Source organism: Nipponia nippon, unplaced genomic scaffold, assembly GCF_047370975.1.
Source record: "Nipponia nippon isolate SJK-2023a ecotype South Korea unplaced genomic scaffold, ASM4737097v1 scaffold_4, whole genome shotgun sequence".
Classification (NCBI taxonomy): domain Eukaryota; kingdom Metazoa; phylum Chordata; class Aves; order Pelecaniformes; family Threskiornithidae; genus Nipponia; species Nipponia nippon.
In genome coordinates, this window is record NW_028262358.1 from 35,383,615 (window position 1) to 35,403,174 (window position 19,560).

The window sequence follows — 19,560 nt, forward strand, 5'->3', positions numbered from 1 at the left end:
TACCCTCTAATCATAGTTTCCTTGAAAAGAGCAGGAGGAGAGTGCCGTTTTCCTAAACCTCTCTCTCTCTCTCTCCCCCCTTGTTTAATTGTTGCCTCTGAGGATTCCGATTTCTCACAGCCCTGAAAGTGATCTTTGCCTGTGTGTCAGAGTTGCAAGGCTGCCTTTTCACGACCAAGCTAGCTACTGATACCATACACTGCACGTATTTGGCCAGTCTGCTCTTTCTCCCACAGGTCGTCCAAAAGTTTCTAGAATAAACTTTCCTGTAGAGGCCTTGACAATAAGTTTTATGTCGTCTCTGCTTAAGGAAGCTTCCCTTCAAAAAAATGCTGTGAAACTCTCAAGACAGCAAATAGGGATGTGTGAGGCTAGAGCATGTGCTGCACACAAGTGAAACTTTCAGATTTCATGGTTCTGATGTCTTATTTATTTCCAAATTTAAAAAAACAAAAAACAAAAAACACCAAAACCCCCAACCACTTCCCCAGACTTAATAAAATACCCGAGAAGTTCTCAGATATCACAACAAAGACCATCCCCTCTCTCTCTCGCTAATCACTCTCAGAGCTTTTCCATTTCAGCCATATTGTGTTCTAGCATTCTCCTTTTCCACATGCTGCATTCTGCTTGCTTATCTCTCCTAACCTCTTCACGTTCAACACTGTGAACTTTTCCCCTTCAACTGAAAGATGGACAGCTTTCAGGTGTCACAGACCCCTTTTTGCTCCAGACAGCATTATCCACACTCATACGGGAACACAAACATAAAGGGTATTTAAAGAAAAAAGGAACCCTAGGCGAATACTGATCCACCCTAACTGATCTGAAATCACTGGTGCCTATTCTGCGTAAGTACATTTAAATAGGAATATGGCAAGAATCTAAATAGACATTCCTCCTTTTCGTGCTCCCTTTCGGCTATTTCCCTTCTTCCTGAATATTACCGCCTATGACATTTATTTGACTGATTTAAGATGTACGTCATGTGGAGTACAGGCTTGTGGGTATATTGCTTACAAAGCACCTTGTGCACTATAAATAATTATACACCTGACAACAAAAAATCAGAGCATTCAGAATGGAAAAAAAAAAACCAAAACAACATCAGGTTTAATTTCATCCGCCTCCACAGGCCAATGCAGGCCACATTTTATTCATTGTCTATTATCCAGAGTTTTTTAATGCTCTAGATTGCTATACCCAGAGCGAGGAAGAGCTATCTGGCAAAGGGAGACTGCCCCCCCTTCTCTTACGAGTTTATTTTGTAACAGATTACTTAATACCCGTCCCAGGACTCAGCGGCAGGGAATAAGTGTAGGCTGCATGCCCATGCCGCTTCCCAGCTAAAAGTAAATATTGAACTGAAATAGAAGCCAGCCTAGACAAGCCCTAAATTCAGAAATATCAACCTTGTAATTAGAGATGTAAAAATCTCTGAAAGCAATTGTCTGTTTGGATGCGTTTTCTGTACTCCCAGCCAGGGCTCTGCTATCAGCTGAACCATCCTCAAATTCCATGACATCATGACCAAAGAAGGCTTGATTACTTGGCTCAGTCCAAAATTTTTCATGAACTGGCTGCTTTGCCTGGACCTGAAGACAAAACATACATATTTTGCCCTGTTTTCCAGGGTAAAAATTAATGCAAAGTTCAACAGACAGAGGAATATCTTCCACCGCACCTTCTCACAAGAACACTCATTTTGTCATAAAAACATAGAAAATGTCTTTGTCCTTACTAGTAGCCTAGCCATTTAACATTAGAGGGAGTGCTGCATACTTGTCTCATGCCCCTGGATCTAGTCTCGACTCAGACGTAAGAAGGTAAAAAAATATAATTAAGGTCCTATCTTTTTCTCTGTTACTGTACTGCTTTTTAACCTAACAGTCCAACCTGAATTAACTTCAATTCTGATTTCTGTTTACTTGTTCATACTGAGCTACTGCTAACTTTTCTCATTCTGTTCTTTTCTTTCTCAATGTCTGTTTGCTCCCATTACTTTATTATTTGAGGCCTAATGAGAATTCAGAGACACCTTATTACCCCAACATTGCCCTCAGCATCCAATTAGCTAAAATCTCTCTAAGCAGCAGCTAATTGCAAGTTCAAAGATGAGCTCTGGAATTCCAAAGAGCAGTTTGGGAGCTGAACTTGGAGCAGAGCAGACTGACTGGCACCTCCTTTGTCCAGTGAGAGTCTGGAGCACCAGTCAGAGGAGTATTACAAAAAACTGCAAAGCAGGTAAGGACCTTGTCTGGCTTTTTCATTCCCTGAGACAAACTGTAGTGCTTCCTCTTGCAAAGATGTGAAAACTCTCAATTTGCTCTGCACCATTGGGCCCAAATTTCAGCACTGATTTTAGGAATAATTTAACTGAATCCCACTATGGGTGCTCAGACTTAACTCAGGAAGGCATGTGATTGAAAGATGACACTACAGCTAGTACAGAATGAGTTTATAATTGTAAATCGATGCTCAGTAAGATGACAGGGTGCTACAAAATGCTAATGAGCACTAGTCAGTCAGGTATTTTTCTCCAGCAAATGGAATTTTTCTCTTCTGAACTCTTTTAACACCACAACACATAGGCTGTTTGCTTTTTTTTTTTTTAACCATTCCTCCCTTGATCAGTTTACTTACTGGTGTGCAGATAGATGTTTTAATGAACTTTCTGAATAGTTATTGGTATCTGGACTGCTTCACCTTCCAAATGCCACTGAAATCTATCACCAGAAAACACCAGGACATCTCCTGTAGACCTCCTTTGGATACAACGCAAAAAGCAGTTAAAAAGTATTTTCACGTTTTGGCTTTTTGCAAAGCTTTCAGATATTATATGCATAACTTTACATAAAACTCTGACAGAAAAAAAAAAAAAAAGAATTTTCTGGGTTTCTTGGGTTTGTGGCTTTTTAATCTTGACTGTTTTGAAGCCAAACTGTGGCTTAAAACCATTTTTTTTAAAACCGATGTAAAGAAAGCAACAGCATGGAAGAGATGTCCAAACCCAAACAAGTCCATTTTCTCCCTCTTGCTAGGCTGTTTTTACTTATTTCAGTTGGTGAAACTGAGCACTTGACATAGATGCCTGACACTAACGCATGAAAACATGGTTTTCCTTTTAATGAGGAAAGAGAACACCAAGCTGTGTGGTGCAGTCGACACACTGGAGGGTAGGGATGCCATCCAGAAGGACCTTGACAGGCTGGAGAGGTGGGCCCATGTGAACCTCATGAGGTTCAACAAGGCCAAGTGCAAGGTCCTGCACATGGGTCGGGGCAATCCCAAGCACAAATACAGGCTGGGCAGAGAATGGATTGAGAGCAGCTCTGAGGAGAAGGACTTGGGGGTCTTGGTTGATAAGAAACTCAACGTGCCCCAGCAACATGCGCTTGCAGGCCAGAAAGCCAACCGTATCCTGGGCAGTATCAAGAGTGGCCAGCAGGTCGAGGGACGCGATTCTCCCCCTTTTCTCCGCTCTGGTGAGACCCCACCCGCCATACTGTGTCCAGCTCTGGGGCCCCCAACATAAAAAGGACATGGACCTGTTGGAGCGAGTCCAGACGAAGGGCACTAAGGTGATCAGAGGGATGGAGCACCTCTCCTATGAAGACAGGCTGGGAGAGTTGGGGTTGTTCAGCCTGCAGAAGAAAAGGCTCCAGGGAGACCCGACTGCAGCCTTTCAGTACCTGACACACATCAGTTTTGTAGTTATCATAAAGCACAGCTCTGTGGCCCCCTAAGCATCACCATCTGCTGCTTTAGGCTAGTTAGTTAGAACAGGTTGAATATCCATTGCCTCCACCATGATTGTGTTTTGCTCCCACCAGAAGCAGATGCACAGTCTGCTGGGCATCTTCAGAGATGAAACTCTTACCCCAGGATACTTATAATTGAATTAACATCACTGATGAACATTATCAACCTTAGAAGAGAAGGGGGAGGAGTGGACAATGGTAACGGAAAATTAGATAGTCTTTATATAGCTTGTGCTTATTTTGACAATTGGCATAACTGAGCGTATTTCCTGAGCCTGTGTAGTGGTGCGCTCACTCAGAAAATGTCAAGGTGGGGCAGTTAGTTTTAATACACAATTGTACCCAGCCACTCCCAGCAGAAATAACCTTATTATAGTATCAGGTGGACCCCCACCCATCAGCCTGCTGCTCTTTGTTGCCACTGCTGTAAGTAGTATGCTTCAAATGGTATGTTATGTTCTAGCAAATGCATTCCCAAAACACACAGGCAAAATTTCATCCAAGTCTGCAAAAATTGACTTGGTCTTCAAATACAAGGCCTCGCATGTCATCTAGCTAATAACAAAATACAAATCTAACGCATGAAACTTCTCCCAGTTTCTAAACAAGATATAAAGGCTCAGGAATTTGGGAAATGGAGAAATTTATCAGAAGCTTCATTTCTCTGCATTATTTTTTTTTTCTACTGCTAGCCCATTTCAGTTAATTGAAAACGCTCTTCCTCCTCCTCACCGGAGACAGCCCACAGCATGAAATAAGAGAAACATTTCATGCTTCACTTCTGAGAATTGAAACTGTCACGCTCGCTTGCCTGCACCAAGCATGGCCGGTGCTCAGGTGAGGAGAGGGAGGAGGCGGGAAGCGATTTTTCCCAACATGTCATCCCGGCTCCTGGCAGTCACAGCAAGCAAATTTGTGCAGAAATTTTCCGAGCTGGAGGCTCAGGCTGAGCATCGCCTCACGGAGCAGCCAAGGATGGCTCTTGAACACACTTCTGCTTAAGGACAACACTCATACCGACAAGCTCCACAGCACAGTGCAGGGGAAAAAAAAAAACCAAACCCAACCCAACCAAACCAAAACCAGAGCCGTTTTAGCTTCGACCTAGAGGCTGCCGCCGCCGCAGGCACACCGAGCTGCGGCGAGGCCCGGCCGAGGAGCACTGCCTCACGGCCCGTCCCGCGGCGCCTCCCCTCGGCCTCCGTGCGGGGGAGGCCCCCCGCGGCCTCCCCGGCGAAGCTCCCGCTCCCCCTCCCCACCGCCTTCGACCCCCGCCCGCTCTCCCGACCGGGAGGGCTCCCGCTGAGGGGGGCGGCGCGGCGGGAAGCCCCCGAGACGAGGCAAACAGGATGGAGCACCCGCCCGCGCGCACCCGAGGGCGTCCCCCTCACGGCCACCGGGGACCAGGAGCGGAGAGGGAGGCAAGGAGGGAGGGAAGGAGGAAGCGGCGCCCCGCACCGCCGAGCACGGCGGCAGCGACACCCGCCTCCCGCCGCGCTGCAGCCCACCCCGCCCCACGTGACCGGGGCCCGGCGGCCGCCATTTTGTGCGGGCGTCCCCAGGCAACGCCTCCCGCCCCCCGCCCCCTCCCCGGGCCGGGCTCACCCCGCCCCCCCCCCCCCCCCCGCCGGCTCCGGGGGGGCCTGGCTCGGGAGCGCGCGCAGGGCGGCCGGCGGCGCGCACGCGCGGGGCCGGGGGGGGGCAGGCGCGGGGGGGCCGGGTCAGAGGAGCTGGGGCGCCCGCGCAGGCCACCGGGACCCCCGGGCCGCCGGCGCCATCATGTACCGCTCCAGCAGCGGCCGCTCCGGCCCCTCGTCCTCGTCTTCCTCCCACCGGCTGAAAGAGGGCGGCTCGTCGGGGTCCCGCGCCTCCCGCTCCAGCACATCGGGGCCGGGGCCAGGCCGCGGCCGGCCTCCCCCGCCGCCGCCGCCCGTCGCCGCCGCCGCCTCCGCCGCCTCCGCCGCTTCTGCCTCACCGCCGCGCTCCGGTTCGCCCCGTCCCCTGCCGCGCCGCCACCGCTCCCCGTCGGGCCACCGCGGCGCCTCCCGCCGATCCCCGTCGCCGCACCGTAGCAGGAGGTTGCCATCGCCGCCGGGAGGACCGGGGCCCGGGGGGACCCGGGGCCGCCGGGGGAGCGAGCACGGAGACGGCAGCAGCAGCCGGGTAAGTACCGCCGTGCGCCGAGGGGTCTCGCTGCGGGGCTTGCTCCCTCCCTCGGGGGCTGTCAGGCCGCGGGGGGGGTCCCCGCCACCTCCGCGCCCACCGGCGATGGTGGCCACCGCCCCCCGCGCCGTGACGGCGGGTGTCTCTCCCGGCACCGGCCTCCCCTCGGCGGTACCCCGGCCCCCCGGCTGTGCCCTGGGGTCAGCCCGTGCCGCCGCCGGCGGAGGGGCGGGAGCGGGGGGCAGCGGGGCCGGGGCCCCGGGCTCGGCGCGGCGGGGTCCCTGCAGAATCGCACCGGCCGCGGGCTCTCCCTGCGCGGAGGGAGAAGGGCGATTTCCCCCCTGTGCCTTAGAGCGCCAAATGGGGAAAAAAATAAAATCATTGATTTCCATTTTAAGTGATGTTTTTCCTTTAATTTCCGTTACATTTTTATTTCTCTCTTATCGGCTAGAGCCATTTTAGATAAGGCTTAAAGATGATGCTATCTTTTGCTAAGGCAAAGGATGTAAGCAGTCGCTTTCCTCCATTTAACACTGGTTTGTGTTATTGTATAAATATCGTTTAATTTATGGGAAGATAACTTTTTTAATAGGATGTTGAATGAGTACTTTGTCTGAGTTCTTCCTGCTGTCATGGGTGTACAAAGGAGACTCTGTTACAGATTTATATCTTTGAGAGGTATTCTTTGATAGGCAGTGCTTTGTAGTTGGAGCTGTGCACAAGGTGCTCCAGTCTTCTCGCTCAGTCTTGGCAAAATCTGATTTGGGCATGTGAAACTCTGGTTTGGCATCTGAAGTGATACCGTCTTGGATGCAGACGCCTTCGTACTAAGCCAAAGTGTATAGCCGTACCTTTTTCTGAGTGAGTGGCATTCACTCACTTAGGTTTTCTCTTGTTACTCCATGGTGCAGTGATTGTCTTGTCTGATAACTGTTGCCTGTGGTATGTAGTAGGTTCTCTGTGCGTTTGTGTTGCGCGGAAAGAAGAGATTTTCATACTGGGATATTTTAGGCGATGGTTCCATGGTCACTCAATCCAGCACGTGTACAATTAAAAAGAATGGTACACTCACTTTTTCCTCCCGCTCTGCAGTATATTCTGCCCCCTCCTTTGAGCTCACACTTGTATGTGTGCAGTTGCAGGGGGAGCTGATTTGAGGAAACGATGTGGCTGAAAGTCAATCCAACAAAAATATATTGTCTGCTATGATTCATTGCACGATGGGACACCAAGAGAGAATGGGGATTGCTCTTTCTGATGGCGGTACAGGTTCTTACTGGATTTCTTTGGAGTTGTAGCCATAGAAGAGATCATAGGCGATTGTCGTGGAGTTAAAATTCAGCTATTGGTGCTATTTGTTATCTAAAGATGAGTTGTCCTGAAGGTATGGGAAGATAATGTTGTATTTGACAGTTAAGCCAAGGCAGGCTGAGAAGCTTGCCCCTGGCCATTTGGTTTTAGGCTGTATTTCACGTTATCTCAGTCCTATAAGTTGTCTGTGGGGTAACCCTGCAAATTGCATTGCTAGCAAGACCCAGGTTGAAAGTAAGTAATTTTTTAAAAGGAGATAATTTTTAATCTGATTCATGTCAGTTGGTGTTGTGGCTTGACGGACAGTTGCATGGTCACAACCGAGGGAATGACAAACAGGGATGCAGGAGCAGAACTTTCTTAAACTGACTTCACGATCTCTCAGTCTGCCGTTTCACTGTATCCATGGTAGGCTGTGAACCTGTGCCAGCTGTAATAAAACTTTCAATGCCAAATGTGTTGGTGGTTCAGACTTGGAGAAATTTGAACTAGGAGTTTTTGACTGGAAGCCTTCCACTCCCCCTTTAGGGGAAAAAAAAAGCGCCACCAAAACCCCACACTTTACACAAACATTATTCTTTACAAAGGCTATTCTGTCAGTGTTATTTTGCACCCTTCTGGCTCAAGTTACAGTAGTCATCTCAGCAAATTGTTGCAGATTCTTGATGTTTTTCTTGCCTATTCTAATTTCAGAGAAGGATTGTAAAATTATTAATCATAGAAATTAGGCTTTAGCAAGTTAGCTAGTGCTGAACTGCTGAGCCAAATAGCTTTGTTGTTTATTTACAAGAATATTGCTGCATTTAAGGAAAACCTTTCTCTAGGAAGCAGCTCTCACAATAAGAGATCTTGAGACAATGAAATATAGCTCTTTAACCTGTATTGTGCCATCTGTTGCATATGCTAAAGCGCAGTGTAAGTAATTCTTAGAGTGTATATTGTACACATTTTTTCCATGGAAGTTTTTGTCCACCAAAAAGTGTTTGACCAACACTACTTTTTCTTTAAAAGTGATGTTATAAAGCATGAATACATATACAGGTTGATTTTGCTTTTTAGAAGTACTGTTTAGAAAATTAGCATTAATTAGAGAAAGGTAAAAGCTGGGATTATGCTGGTGTTTTCCAAACAGTGGAACTAAGTGTGATCAAAACAAAGCAGGCAGCAGATATATTGGGTCAGCATGATTGGGTGAAGTTTTAATGAAGTTTTCAGATTTATATGACTTAAGATCCCCTCTCGAGAAGTTTGAGGATACAAAGTGTGGAAAAATGGAGAGTTACACAAATGTGTTAGTAAGTGGCATTTTGGAGCTGTCACTGAAAGGAGATGAATTCAGACAGAAGACTGAGAGGAATTTAAGCTCCCAACAAGGAAGGAGGACTTGGAAGAGGGGGAGTATATGCGTAAGGGTGGAAGATGTAGGATGTGGAATAAAGACACTGGTGGGGTAAGGGCACAGCATTGAAACGCAGAAGAGTTTAGAGTACAAGCTCTAAGTTATTGTCCCTACCTTTCATATGAATTGGAGTATGGAAGGAGCAGCCTTAGAGATTTCTTATTCCCTTTTCTTGATTCTGGGAGTTGTTTTGTTGGTTTGTTTTGTTTTTGGTTTTTTTTTTGTTTTTTTTTTTTTGAGATGGAGTGCATGCATTCCCAGGTTATCATCAGCATTGTTGCCTATTTTCTCATGCATAACTGGGATGCTAACTTCCAGTGGGGCTGTGTATTGGATGTGTGTACGGATGGTGTTAGTTTCTTAGTAGCTGGGGAAAACTTTGTGGGAATTGGAAGAGCAGGGAGTGACAGCAAAGGTTTGGGATGAGCATTGAAAAATGTAATGGAGGAGAGGAAGGTCAGGGCTGTACAGTGAGAGATTTTGGCGGACTTTATTTGTTCTTGCAAGGCTGACACATGCTGCTTTTGTTTGTCCCTGCTGACCTGCGTGCTTGTTCTTTTTATAGTTTCCCTCAGCTTCTTTGCTTTCTTTTAAGAAAATTCGCTGAAATTAGAGGACTGGAGTATGTTGGATCAACAGAGAAAGAAGAAATGAAGAGCTGGTATGCAACCTGTGCAATAATATGGCAATGGTAATTGCAGTTTAGGCGCCAGAACAGGAAGGGAGGAAAATGCAGTGCAGTGCATAGGTAGGAATGACTAGTGGTGGCGTTCAGTGCTCCAAATGAAAAAGCTGTTAAAACTGGAATTTCTTAAACTGAAAAAAAAAAAAAATTGAGAAGTTCAAATATATACCACTGTAACTGCTGTCTCTGGGCAATCTGTATGGCAGTCATAGGCAATCCTAACATCCCAAACTTTCTAAATGTAAACTATTTTTTCCTTTGCCCAGAAGTTTGTTCTGAGATGTAATCATCAGTTCTCTGTCTCTGGTTTCTGGAGATGGTTGTCATGTATGTGCCCAACTTGCCAGCACTCTCGATGGCAAGAAGATGCCCTTCAAGAGAATAACTTTTTGAGGCAGCCCTCAAAATTCAGTGTTATACTGGGCACACGTGAACCTTCAGAGTGTGTTTGTATGAGACGCGTGCACCTTCTATATGTTGTATCTCAGCCAGGCTGTTGCAGGATCGTATTGTGCTATATAACACAGTTGGTCTTAGAAAGTAACGAAAACATGTTCTGATAAATGCTGGGATTCAGATTAATGGAGCAAAACAGAAATCACTAATACGTTACCTTAGGACAAGTTTATGTGCACAGTGGATTCTAGTGCAGATTTGTACTGCAAGTAAATTTTGTTCAGGCAAATTTGTGAGGGAATTCTTTTACTTTCTTGTTGGAGGTGTGTGTACTGTTCTTCTTTTGGTCTCTTGGAGGATTGAGCTGAATCTGCTGCATCTTCTCAGGGTGGATGCGGACAACATAGTGCACCTCCTGCTTGCTACTGCAGTTTTCAGCGGTGAAAGCAATATGCAGTGCATGACTGGTTTGGCAGAACTGAAGCTGGTTCATTGCTTCCTGTTAAGCAGAATCTAAACCATGTTGGTTTAAAAAAGCAAATCAAGTATCTCTGTCTTCAGGCCCATCTCATCTGTTTCTCATGGAACTCCCCTTACTTTGATCATTCCTGTATTCTAGTGCCATATTCTAGAATGATGTGAGGCATAACTAGTTAAGCATAACTTACCAGTAATGACGTTTTCTGTATTGAGTATGTGTCCGAAGGAAGGTCTGTGCAAGAAGCAGTTAGCTGAGGCCTTCTCTGCTGTAGTTTTTTCAAAGGCACTTTTACTTAGCTCTGGTTTAGCTCTACCAATAATAAATAATGATAATGGTAATTCTGTTATAGAAGGTGTTTCTATAGTCAGTGGCGTTTTTAGTATTATGTTGTGCATATCTGCTGAAAGCAGCATGAGGTGAGGAAAACTGTTAAAAACATCATTGCTAGGAAAATCTTTGTTTGCATTGGTTTATACTTTGGTTCATGTTGTTACTAAAGTTGGAAAGGGCCAGAAATCCAGACACTTTTATTAAGAATTTCCTGGCACTGTTTTTTATGCAATGTTTGTTTAGCTGCTTCTCCTCTACAAAGAAAGGAGGACAGCAGCAAATCTGGGACTTCTTGAACTTCTCTCTGTTTTTCCACCTTCCAAAATGGTGCTTTATGAAATGTGTTTTTGAGTTGAAAATTTCCCTTCTAGATAATGTAAATATAGAGTGTGTTATTGGCAGCTGGGATGAGGAAGGAAATGCAATCAATACCCTCCCCATTCTTTAGTAAGTAAAGACAGTTGAAATATTTGGAAAAATTGTTCTTCTGGTTTGATTTTCTTAATTGATCCATCCACCCCAAGTCTCATACATTAAGCAGAGTAGAGTCACTTGCCTTTCTGTAGCTGAGATTAAAATTCCCTGATTGATGGGCTTGCACTCTTTCTTCAATTTACAGAGACGTTCACCGAGTCTCCGCTCTGAGTCTTCACTGGAACAGAGTTTGCGGATTACTGTTGGTAATGACCGGTATTGCATTGGCACACCAGAGCGAAGGAGGCTGCCTGATAGACTGGGCTCACCAATTGATAACCTGAGTGACAGGTATGGTCCTCCGCAGATGGGGATTCAAGTGTGTGAAACAGTGAGAACGTGGGAATGGCTGTACTGGGTGAGACCAAACATCTGATTAGCCCAGTGAATGCCTAGGGAACGAGGGTAAGCGGGCAAGCATGTAGTGATGCTTCCCTGGAATACTCCCCCAACCTCCAGCAAGTTGTGGTGCACGGGATTCCTGAACAAAAGTCGCTGCCTGTGTTCATAGTAACTCTAAACAAAGATATTTCTTCTCTGATTTTTGTCAGTTGCTTCTAAAACCCCCATAAACTAAAAGTGCCCAGACTATATTGTAGGAGGGAGCTGCTTCACTTGACATTTCACAGCTTCAGCCACCTTCTTCTGTTTCTTATGAACCTACTTAGTCCTGACTGAAAGGAATGTTGTTTATGGATAGCATAAAGCTTCAACTTCCTCATTTATTGGGGGGCATAATCTACTTTCCTGGTTTTTGAGAATAGTCCAGAAGAAAGCTCTAGTGTAGCTTGAATAAAATTTATTATTTTGGCTTTAAAAACCCTGCAGAAGAGAAGTGAACATAGTCAGTCAGTCTCATACATGATAAAATAAGTGTTAGAATTCTTAGGGTCCCTTGACTGGAATCGGAGAGAAACATAGTTAATGAAGAGACATCTTTTATGTTAAAAGTACTGCTGCGAACAGTGAAGTAGAAGTCTTAGTAGACACTGTTTGGAAATCTTTGCCATCAGTAGAAGAACAGGTATAATCTGGCAACAGAAGTAAAATCAGAAGACTTTGTGCAAATAAAATCGTTTTCTTTGTCTTGAATTGCAAAGTTAAAGATGGCATAGTTTGTGCCCCAGAGCATACAATTGCAGTTTCAGGTCAGGGATAAGCATCCAGCACAAAAAAAAGCACTATAACTTCCATTTTTTATGCAAATATCCCCAACTGTTAAAAACAAAAAAAGAAAAGAAAAGAAAAAGAGAGAGAGAAAAAGAGGGAAGTGAGCAGAATAAGTGAATTTCTTGTCTTTCTCAAGTGTAAGGTTAAGTTTCAGCAGGTGCGGAAAACCCAATGAGAGTTTAGTTTTCAATACTGTCGCTTTTATGCGTTTACCTCAGTTCTGGGATCAGTGTTCAATTTGTAAATCCCCTGTGCAGTCTGCAGTCTTCTGAATGAAATGTGTGCATATGCCCAGGGAGAGTACAGTGGTTGGAAGGAGCACGCAATGGGATGTAGGAGAACTGGCACTGCTCTGGCAAATTAAGAGCATGCAGGGTGGGGGGTGTGTGTGTTTGTCCCATTGTTTCCTTTTCTCCAGTGAGGTTTTATATTTAACCTGTTTTGTGGTTATGGTGCATGATTAGAAGTAACATCAGGTACAGTGGAGTTTATTTTAATGTTAAGAGTGAAAATGACGAAGAACTTTCACTTCATCTCTGTTACAGGACCCATAGATGTAAAAAAATGGTCAGAATAGACTCCTGAGAATGTATAAAAGTGGCAGGTGAATCAGAATGAGAATAAGAGAAAGTGAGACCATGTAGACCTCAGTTTTTAAGTGACTTCCCATGTATTTGTAGTGTAGGTATGCAAGAACTCCATGTGGTTGCATTAACTTTTTTTTTCCCCAATCTGTTTGTGCTGGCTGCACTTGTCTGAGTGGTGCCCACTGTCCAGAAGCTTAAAGTGTGTGACAACCTAGTCATCCCTTAACTTTTCCTAAATCTAGGTACTGCTTCTGACTTCCAAATTTCTTCACTGTTTAAGCCATTTCGCTTGTTTTTAAAAGACACTTTGTATTCAGTTAAGGACATTGTTTATCATGTGTTTTTTCCTCATGTATTTTTTTTCCCCTCTGAGAGGCTGCCCTGGTACTGGGACACTGAGTTTATGTCTATCACTGGGCTTTAAAGTAGCCCTTGTTGTGAATCATCATTGGGTTTAATACTGGGCATATCACATTCTTATTTGGCATGTGGTACGTTCTCATTCTCATTTAAAAAAAAAAAAGAAAGGAAAAAAATAGAGTGTTTTCTGAAGATGTCTCTTCACATTTTGAAGTAATTGGAGCAAATAATTCTGAATTTAGTTATTCTCAGCTATTTTTGCTAACTACTCTACTTAGAGATTTCAAGCAATCACTTTTACAAATTATTCTCTGCAATTTGCAGGGCCTTAGGATGGTAGAGAGGTTCATTAGCCTATAAAGGAAATAAAATACCAAAGGATGGAAATCAGGGATGCTTTTGGATTCTCCTGCAGCAGTGGATTTTCAGGATGCCCCAGGAGAATTTCTCAGGGTGTGTGTCCATGTGCAGGTCCATCATAAAACATCTGTAAGAACTTGCCTTGAGTTTCTAGGGCAGCTGGCCTCCTGCACATGTCTAAGTAAGCATACTGAATGCTGCTGGCCTGTGACTTCAAGGTCACCTAAGTAGTTTCAGTCTTCTACTTCAACAGATTAGTATTTTTTTGTCTTCTAGAATCTCAGGCTATCAAAGTGAAGAATATATCCTTTCCCTCTCTGTGTCTTCCATCTCTCCCTTTGTCAGTATTTTAAAGACATTCTACTACTGTCTGAGCTGGCATAAGCTATACAGAGCATCCCACCAATTCTTTCATTTGAGGTTAATCCAAAAGATTAGACCATATCACTGCACAGACTTGGTCTGTGTTAAGCTGTGCTCTGAAATAGCATTTTTTTTGGCATAATATCAAGAGTGACAGTTGGCTTGAGTACGAACAGCTCATCTGACTTCCTATTCAAAGACTGTGTGTTAAGGTGGAGTCCTCTTGGTTGCTGACAGCAGAATATCATTATTTATTTCTGTTTCTGTGTATGTGAAGAAATATGCCAAAAAGTAAACTTACCTTACACTAGTTGTAGTTCTCTGAGGCATCATGTCTATGTAGTCTGTGGTCTATTTTCCTTCTCTGAAACTGCAAATTCCAGTAATTTGTGGATTCTCTGTTGGTGAAGGAATTTGGATGGTCACAGTAGTACCACCTTGTATCCTCTCTCAGGGATGCAATAGCTTGTAGTGGACATTGCTGGCTAAAAGCACCCAAACTAGTTAAGAGGGACATGTCTCTGTTGGACTGTATTTACAGAAAACATATTTCAAAGAATCACAGTTTCTGTAAGGCAAGTAATCCTTTTCCTCACAACTGTATTTGATCTTTGGGTTTTAAATTTGCATCTTAGCTGTTCAGAGTGTATTTGGAACATCTTTCTAGTTGTAAATATAGTAGGTTTGCTGTTCCTTTCTTTCCAAAGTATGATTAAATGTTCATTCTGCTTTGTCACTGCAGTCAAAGCATTTGAATTGTAGGTGACACCCGGCAAGCATGCATGCAAATTATTTGCACAAAAATCAGCTGAAGGTGTATGGTGAAATACATCTGTTACTCCACCAAGTGTGTTCAGGCAGCTTGTGTAGGTTTATCAGGCTCTCCGAAAAGGTGACGCTGGGGATAGACATACCTTTATGTAGGCTGTGAACAGCAACATTTATGTATGAAATTTAATTCTAGCTACCTTTTAGATATTTTTGTGCTTTTGGAGGGGATGGATGTGTGTAGTTTGCTGGAAACTGGAAAGACCATAGAATGTTGGTGTATGCCATATTTACCTTGTAAGATGTGTTGGACTGATAAAGCATCTAATAACATATGAAACGCTTTGCAATGATGCAGGTTAGAGATAAGGTGAAGTTTTGTGTTGGTTTTGTTCTTAAATATGTATGTCTAAACTATGAAAATACTCAAGAAAAAGACCTTGTCTGTTTATGTCTGTTACTCTTTAGTCTGATGACTTTAAAAACTGGGGCTGTAATTTATCTGCAAATTTTTTTGAAGATGTCCTCTGGCATGACTTGATTTCTTCCTTCTTAGATCTATGGAGGGACTTGTCTGAGTAGGAGGAGGTGATTTTCGAGGATTGAGGCAATTATATATAGTGTATCTCAAGTTTATGTCTTGATCACTCAGGAAAGACATTTCTCTAGGTTTTCTGTCTCATTGATTTCACTTAAGGAGCACATTTGATTCCCATTGTTAGATTTTTGAAATACCCGTGAGTAAAAACAGCAGCTGATAATTTTAAAGTGGTTTGGTTTGTTTCTGCCTGATCTAAAGAACAGTCCCAGAGAAGTTTTTAGGGGTGGGGAAAAAGGCCTTAGTTAAAACAGTACTCCTAATTGGAGGTGTGTGTAGGAATCAGTCCCAAAGAAGATACTCCAAGAGATGTAGCTAGTTATTCTGGTGTTGTGCCAGTTGCACGTCCACTGTGTGTAATAACACACAAAAGAATGATACTACTACATTTACTATCCCTGGTTCATAGATATCAAAAACTGTGCTGCTTCTTGGGTATAGCAGTTCATGTGATTAGTGATAGTCCTGTCTGCAGATCTGTTGCAACAGAAAATGTTGCTAGAATTTGTGGTCCTTGTCCACAGCTGAAGATAAAAAGAGGATCTGGTTGCATTTGCCAGTGTGAAACTGAATTATACCTTGAATAATTCATGTGAAATGTGACCTTGGCGTCTTGCTGGGAGAAGTGAGGGAAGGGATTGTGATCTGAAATATGATAGTAAGTTTTTTTTTTAAATGTGTAGTCTTTCTCCTTCACAGAAATAAATCCATCCTATCCATTTTTCAAGGCTCTCCTTCTGCAGTATAAGTTAAATTGTTCATGTCACTGTGTTTGCAGGTGACTTCCTGGGAGGGATGTATAGTACCATTAAAAATAAGTCTCCCTCTCTCCCCTGCCCTTTAAGTACATAAAATGTTGCTTCTTTTTAGTGATGGAGAAGTTATTCTGAAACTGATTTGGAAATTTCTTACTCCTGAGTAGGAGTAAGACTTAGTTTACTCTGACTCAAGCACTTATATGTATTCTATGCTTCTCTTACACAGGGATGATATGGCTGATGGTCCAATATTCACTAGAGGTCTCTCATGTCCTCGAGGCCTTGAGAGATACCCATCGCATGAAGATCAACCTTCAAGTCCCTTCATCATGAGACATGATGAAGACTACCGCAACCGAGATGTTTTCCTTCATCGTTCAGATTATAGTCCGCATTATGGTCGTCGAGAAGAGCTGCCTCGTGGATCTGACAGAGACGGTGACAAACTCAGGAAATCCTCCTACCAATCGAGGCCAGAAGAGAGGGGACGAGAAATAAAACGTCCACGGTACGAAAAGGATGAGAAGATGCACGGTGTGAGTGGAGAGCATCAGGGTTTCTCATCAGGAACACGAAACTACCGCAGGCGAAGCCGCAGCCGCAGTAGAAGCCCGAGCCCATCATACCTGAATGAAGAATTCCGAGAGCTTGACCGTGCAAGGAGAAAAAGAGAAGAAGAAGAGCGTAGTAGAAACTTGAATCATGATGTTTCAGGCAGTGGTTATGTGATCCCCGGCTTGACTAACACACTACAGACTTCTGAGCCTCGGTATACATATAGGCCTGAGGAAATCCCATCCATGCCCAAAAAATCTATTTTGAAGAAAAGAGTGGAGATGGAAGTAGAGTCTCCTATTCAGGTTTGATCTCTGTCTGTCTGTTTATATGTTTCTACTTTCCAAAAGAGTCACTTCATGATACAGAATGTCAGTTTGATTTCCAAAACAGAAAAGCCAAATCTGTATGTTTTCCTATCTTCGAGAGGACAGGTATCTTCTTGCAGGCCTATACAAGTTAGGATTGCATTAGAAACTTTAAACGGTGAAGGCATTTAATCAAGGATCATATATATATATATATATAAATATAAAATCTGAGGCAGAATAAAATGTCCTTGTTGAAATTCAGCCCAGGATGCTGAGATCTGGGCCAGCTTTATAGAAAAGCTGAGTCTTTTTGTGCCACAGGCAGTCAGGACCTTGATCAAAGCTCCCTGTCTGTGACAGTGCCTCTTTCTTGTTTCTTTATAGACTTAGAGAACTGCCTAATGCATCCTCAGTACCTCTGTCTGAAAACATCTTCAAGTTTCCTTCTTTTTTTCCATTTGGACTGTAGGCTGGGATCAACCCTACTTAATTTGTACCCAAGCTATACCAATTGAGTCTCAGAATTAGAGCAATGGAAGAAAAGCGGTTGTGACCACTGTGATAAATTGACTTTTTGCTTCTCATGTTTTAGCACATCACTTTTGATCTGCCTGTTGTACTGATCAGTGTGGGTTTGACAGTGACATGTTTATCTCAGGAGGTGCTCCAATACAGAGGATCCCGTTCTGTACCTGTTATTGGAAATCCTATTTAACATGGCATTAATTATGCCTATCTGAAGAAGTGACTGGGAATAACCCCAGTGCAGTTGTTTTTACCTGTCTTAAGGTGTTGAAATCCTATTTGGCTGTGATTAAACTCAAAGCGTAGCCAAAATTATGTTATGGGGTTTCAATGTAAAAGTTTCAGTTCTTATGCTTGCAAAAAATTAATGAAATATAATTGTGATTTTGTGTATTCTCCGAGATAAGCATTCATTGCTGGACATGACATTCCAGAATCATTAGGCAACTTGTTTTGTAACTTCTGTGTTCTCTTTCAACTGTATATTATCTTTTCTAACTCTTTTCTTCAGCTGTGAACTCAAGGAGAAATTAACATGTTCCTTTGTTTGTTCTGTGAGGTGCATAGTCGCCTCAGAAGGTGCTGTAGTAAATAGTAACTTCTCTCTCTTTCAGCCTGAGGGCTTTTCAAGCACTGTGGCTCCCAGCAAGGATCTTCCTCTTCTCTCTACTCATTCATCTTTGCCCCAGAGCAATGACACAGCTCCTTTTGCCTCTGAAGTGGAGAACTTTCTCAAACGGTTTAACAAAGACTCTGTTGTGGAGTCTGCAAACAAGGAGTTGCGTGATGGCTTATATGAGTGGAGCCCACTTTCTGGGGCTCCCAAAGATGCTTTCACATTTGAAGAGAAGTTTGGAAGCTTCTTAAGTCACAAGGAAAAGGTAGAACCCAAATCAGAGCCTGCGGATCGCCATACCGACTTCCTGCTGCCTCACGAGAGGGCCAGTCAGGATGGCAGTGGTTTCTCCCGAATTCTGGGCATGATGGCTGATTCTGTCAGTGCTCAGGAGAAGAGAAGGCGTAGTTTTCCTGACATTGAGGATGAAGAGAAATTTCTTTATGGTGATGAGGATGAAGACACCAAAACTGAATCTCTCCCTGTTCAGAAGCCCCCAGTGAGTTGTGGCAATGAGATAATAAGCCAGAAAGTGAGCCCACCTCCTTCTCCTGCTCCAGCTGTCAAACTGGATCCTTTAGAAGAGCCTAATGCTGAGTATGCAAAGATCCATGACTTACTCAAAACCATTGGACTTGACATTGGTGTTGCTGAAATTGGAAAACTGGCTGTTCGTACCCAGGAACGCCTTCATGGCAAAAAGTTGACATCTCGCTCTCCTGATCGTCGCTCTTCAGATCCTCGCAGACTGGACCCTTGGGACTTGCGTCGCAGCCGGAGTGACACTCGTTCTCCCGATTCAGGCCAGCAGCGCTCAGCATCACCTCCGGTCTCTTTCCAGCAGTCTAAAGATGCATCATCTCTTCAGAAATCAGAATATACTAAGAACAAGCCAGTGGGACAGGATATACCTCCATGTGCACCAGAACAGCCTCTTCCTCCTGTCTCTCTCATTCCCTCAGTTCCACCAGCTCCTGCTAGTTTGCCGCCTACACCTACTTCTGTTTCCCAGTACCAAATTCCCAACTATTCCCAGTTCACTGCCACTCAAATGCCCCAAAACTATCCACCTCCCACAATGGCTCCTCCAGGATACGATGCATATGGGCATTATATGGCATATGCAGCCCCTGGCTGGACCATGTACCCCCCTGCCCAGCAGCCTAATCCTACACTGCCAGAAGCTCATGGTCTTCTAACTATGGCCATGTCAGCAAACCCCACACGTCCCAACCTCCGGGTGATTGAGACAGTCTCTATGGGAAAGGATGTCCCTGATTTAAAAAGAGATGGTTCTGTGCTCGTTCATGTCCCTACCACTCCTGCTCATTCCAAAGTGCCCCTTCGTTTGTCTTCACACCCTCTCAAAAATACCACAGAAAAGATGTCGGATGAAAAAAATCGGGCAGCTCAAAAGCAGAAGGTATGTTATCTATTCTGATACATTAAAATATGTTGGACTGCTTGATGGCTGGGGTAGAAGCTTTTCCTCTTCAAGTGTGCCTTTTTTTTTTTCCTGAGTGGCTCCAGTTTAAAAGCAGTTGGACAAAATTTGCTTTTGTTAAAGATTTCTAGGTATTTGTCTGTAT

General features: G+C 44.1%; 2 protein-coding genes across 3 annotated transcripts in view; one reads left to right on the top strand and one right to left on the bottom strand.

Annotated features, from left to right (window-relative positions):
- The window catches only part of ABCC10 (ATP binding cassette subfamily C member 10), a 24,689-nt gene extending 18,753 nt beyond the window's left edge, over positions 1 to 5,936 (bottom strand). The window contains exon 1 of one of the 2 annotated variants that reach the window (XM_087774458.1): positions 5,829 to 5,936. The gene's annotated coding sequence lies outside the window, so the exon portion shown is untranslated. Of the gene's footprint in view, positions 1 to 5,546; positions 5,667 to 5,828 lie in introns of those variants that run through there. The other variant, XM_087774459.1, reaches the window with a different exon arrangement.
- Positions 5,541 to 19,560, top strand: part of ZNF318 (zinc finger protein 318) — a 27,835-nt gene continuing 13,815 nt past the window's right edge. The window contains exons 1-4 of the mRNA XM_087774454.1: positions 5,541 to 5,924; positions 11,146 to 11,291; positions 16,191 to 16,824; positions 17,970 to 19,394. Coding sequence (XP_087630580.1) covers positions 5,541 to 5,924; positions 11,146 to 11,291; positions 16,191 to 16,824; positions 17,970 to 19,394 — 2,589 coding nt within the window. The remainder of the gene's footprint in view (positions 5,925 to 11,145; positions 11,292 to 16,190; positions 16,825 to 17,969; positions 19,395 to 19,560) is intronic.